General features: G+C 40.2%; 1 protein-coding gene across 1 annotated transcript; it reads right to left on the reverse strand.

The window, feature by feature from the left end:
- Window positions 1-309: 309 nt before the first annotated feature.
- Window positions 310-1,646, reverse strand: LOC121918277 (the record flags this gene model as incomplete). The annotated part of the gene is made up of 2 exons (XM_042444352.1): window positions 1,576-1,646; window positions 310-1,079 (listed from the first exon to the last, which is right to left on the reverse strand). A coding segment is annotated over exon 2 (726 nt), but the record flags the coding sequence as incomplete, so codon positions are not given.
- Between the last annotated feature and the right edge of the window lie 1,273 nt (window positions 1,647-2,919).

A 2,919-nucleotide genomic window follows, 5' to 3' on the forward strand; every position in this document is an offset into this window, starting at 1 on the left:
TTTTGTGATATTAAAAAGGAACACATTTTAAAAGAGTAAGAATGGGAGAAGAACAGAGCAACAGCAATGTCATGCAGTAACCCCCTTCCAGGGGCACTATTCTCCTATTGTAATTCCATATTACAGTATTTGCACATGAGATGAGCCTCGTAGTCTTCACTAGCCAGTGACAGTAGATTTTCTCATTCAAAATGTACTTTGGGAGTTCCACTCTCCCACCTTACTCTCACTCTGAAACTATCTCTTCTAGACAAAGCAGATAAACTCACACTTCACTCAGGCAATCTGGTAGGCAGTATGAGTCCTTACCTTGCTCATCCTACAGCAGGCATCCATGTACTCATCCAAGCTGTCACTTGTGGGATACCTTCTTAAGGGATGAGCAGGTAATGTCACTTCTCCTACGTGGTCATTTTTGTAATCATCATGAAGATTCTTCTCATCTAAACATGTAGAGGGGAGGAGAGAGGAACTGCCCTCTTCATAGGTTTTGTCCTGAAAACATTCTTCTTGGCTGCCACTCAAAAAAGACTGTTCAGTATGCTTTTTCTCTCGACAGTCAGCATCCTTATCTAAGGAAACTGCAGAAGTCTGCATCTGTTCAGCATAGTGTTCCACCGGCTTCTTGCAGTTTGAGATGCAAGGACAAGCATCCATAGTGTCTTTGTATGTTTTCATTAGTGTATGATCAGCTGCTGGAGAGGAAGAGGCACTCAGAACTCCAGAGTCACAAGAAGAATTTCTGCTGTGCAGCACAAAGTTCTTTTCAGAGTTGGCTCCATGATGCAATGTCACACCAGAATCTTCTGGTTCACATTTGTCTGACCTTGGAACCTGGCATTTTGGTGTCAAAGTGTTGAGACCAGAGAGTACAGCAAAATGTTCTGTTTTTCCTGGAGTATCACTTAGGAGTACTGAACTCGCCTGATGCTGTTGCAGCATGCTTAATTCAGTAGATCCAGGTTTGTCTAAAGAGTCTGAAGCTGTAGGAAGACCTTGTCTTAGTCCTTGACTTTTTTCACTTATTGTCTTCATGTTTGTCAAAATCACCTTGTTATCAGATGGTGGGTTATTTTTGCCTAACAAAATAATATAAATAAAGATTTAAGTCACTGAGAATTTTAATCACTGATAAAACATACATACCTAAAGCTATGTGTCACAGTCCAACTACAGGACTCATTCTGTTTTTTGTAATTCATCAGAAGTCCTTCCTTTAATCCTATCTGTGTACCGCAGGGAAAGGCAAGGTGGAAGGGGTGGGAGTGGGGGGCAGTCTTCCCCAGTTTCAGTCCTGCAAGCAACTTTGTCACATTTTGACTAATTATTGGTTCCCCCCCCTCCTTTTTTTCTTTTTTGGTATTGAGGGTCTCGATGCCGGGGAGGTAAATCACCACATTTATGTCTAGGTTTGAGTGTTTCCTTTGTGAATTTTTTAAAAAAATGTTTGGCGGCTTGGGAGGCTTCTGGGGGAAGAGGTGCTTCAGTTTGCCACATAGGCCACATTTTGTTCACCTCTGGTGTAGAGACTGGTTGTAAATAATCTGGGAAAAGAGAAATTTCATTGACATATACCTGAAGGCAACCTCTTCTCCAGACAGCCCAGAGGAAAACCAGCCCAATTAAGGCATAAAACACTCTTCCTGAAATTCCGTAACATGAGAGCAGAGAATCACAAGTATTAAATATTCTCCCATACTCAAACCCCTTTGATAGTGAAAAACCAGCATATTAGGGTAATCTTCTAGTGATGTTTGTTTCATACATATAGTTGGATGTGATGTACCAATGTTTCACTTGACATAAATGAAGGTTAGATTTTATGCTTAAAATAAACTGTTTAATGTGCATGCTTTCAAGTTCTGTGTAAATTTACAGAACCATAGAATCATAGAGTTGTAAGAGACCACAAGGGCCATCCAGTCCGACCTCTTGGAATGCAGAAAATCACAATCAAAGCATCCCTGACAGATGGCCATCCAGCTTCTGCTTAAAGACCTCCAAGGAAGAAGACTCCACTACACTCCGAGGAAGGAGTGTGTTCCACTGTCAAACAGCCCTTACTGTCAAGAAGTTCCTCCTAATGTTGCGTCTTTTATTTATTTTCGTACAACTTTGTTTCAGTCTTGGAACCATTTTTATAGCAACTACTCTTCTGAGTGAATTAACAAAATAATGTTTGAAGTTTAAAGACTCGAAATTAGCAAGCCAAGTTCAAAACCCTGTTTGGTCATGAAATTTACCATGTGACCTTAAACTGTTACTATTTCTCATCAAATCTACTTTTCAGAGTTCTTGTGACGACTAAAAGCTAGACAGGAAACATGTAGTGTACATTCCTAATTCTCCTCCTCCTCTTCCTATTCTGGACAGAATATTTATATTCTGGAAAATAGCTTGCAACAGCAACTTTCCAGACAGCCATATGCATTAAATTTACCCACTGAACAACACAAGAGGGGAGAAATGCCACAATCCACAAGCATTTCCACAGGGAGTATTTTATACTAACCTATCTAAGCAAAACATCTATATTCCAGGAAAGAATCCACAATATCAGCTTTCCAAATAGACCACCCTCTGTAATTCATCAGTTACATAACAGCAGATGGGAGAGATGTAACAAATCACAAATATTCCACAGGAACCACCTTCTCAGGACATTCTGGGCAAAACAGCTGTATTTTGGGAAATAATCTAGAACACCCATTCTCCAGGTACATGCAGCTAGATGGGTGTGGTGCAAGAAGCCACAAATTTTTTATAGATGCCACCTCCCTGAACCTATCCATATATAGTTTCCTGATAAGTTGGCATTCTAGGCCATGTTCTAGAATTTAGGAGTTTGGCCCATAGTATTAAGAAATGATTGCTATTAATTTTTTTCTGCCTTCTTGCCTCACTACCATCTGTTCAGAA

The sequence above is a fragment of the Sceloporus undulatus genome, unplaced genomic scaffold, assembly GCF_019175285.1.
Source record: "Sceloporus undulatus isolate JIND9_A2432 ecotype Alabama unplaced genomic scaffold, SceUnd_v1.1 scaffold_7574, whole genome shotgun sequence".
Lineage (NCBI taxonomy): Eukaryota > Metazoa > Chordata > Lepidosauria > Squamata > Phrynosomatidae > Sceloporus > Sceloporus undulatus.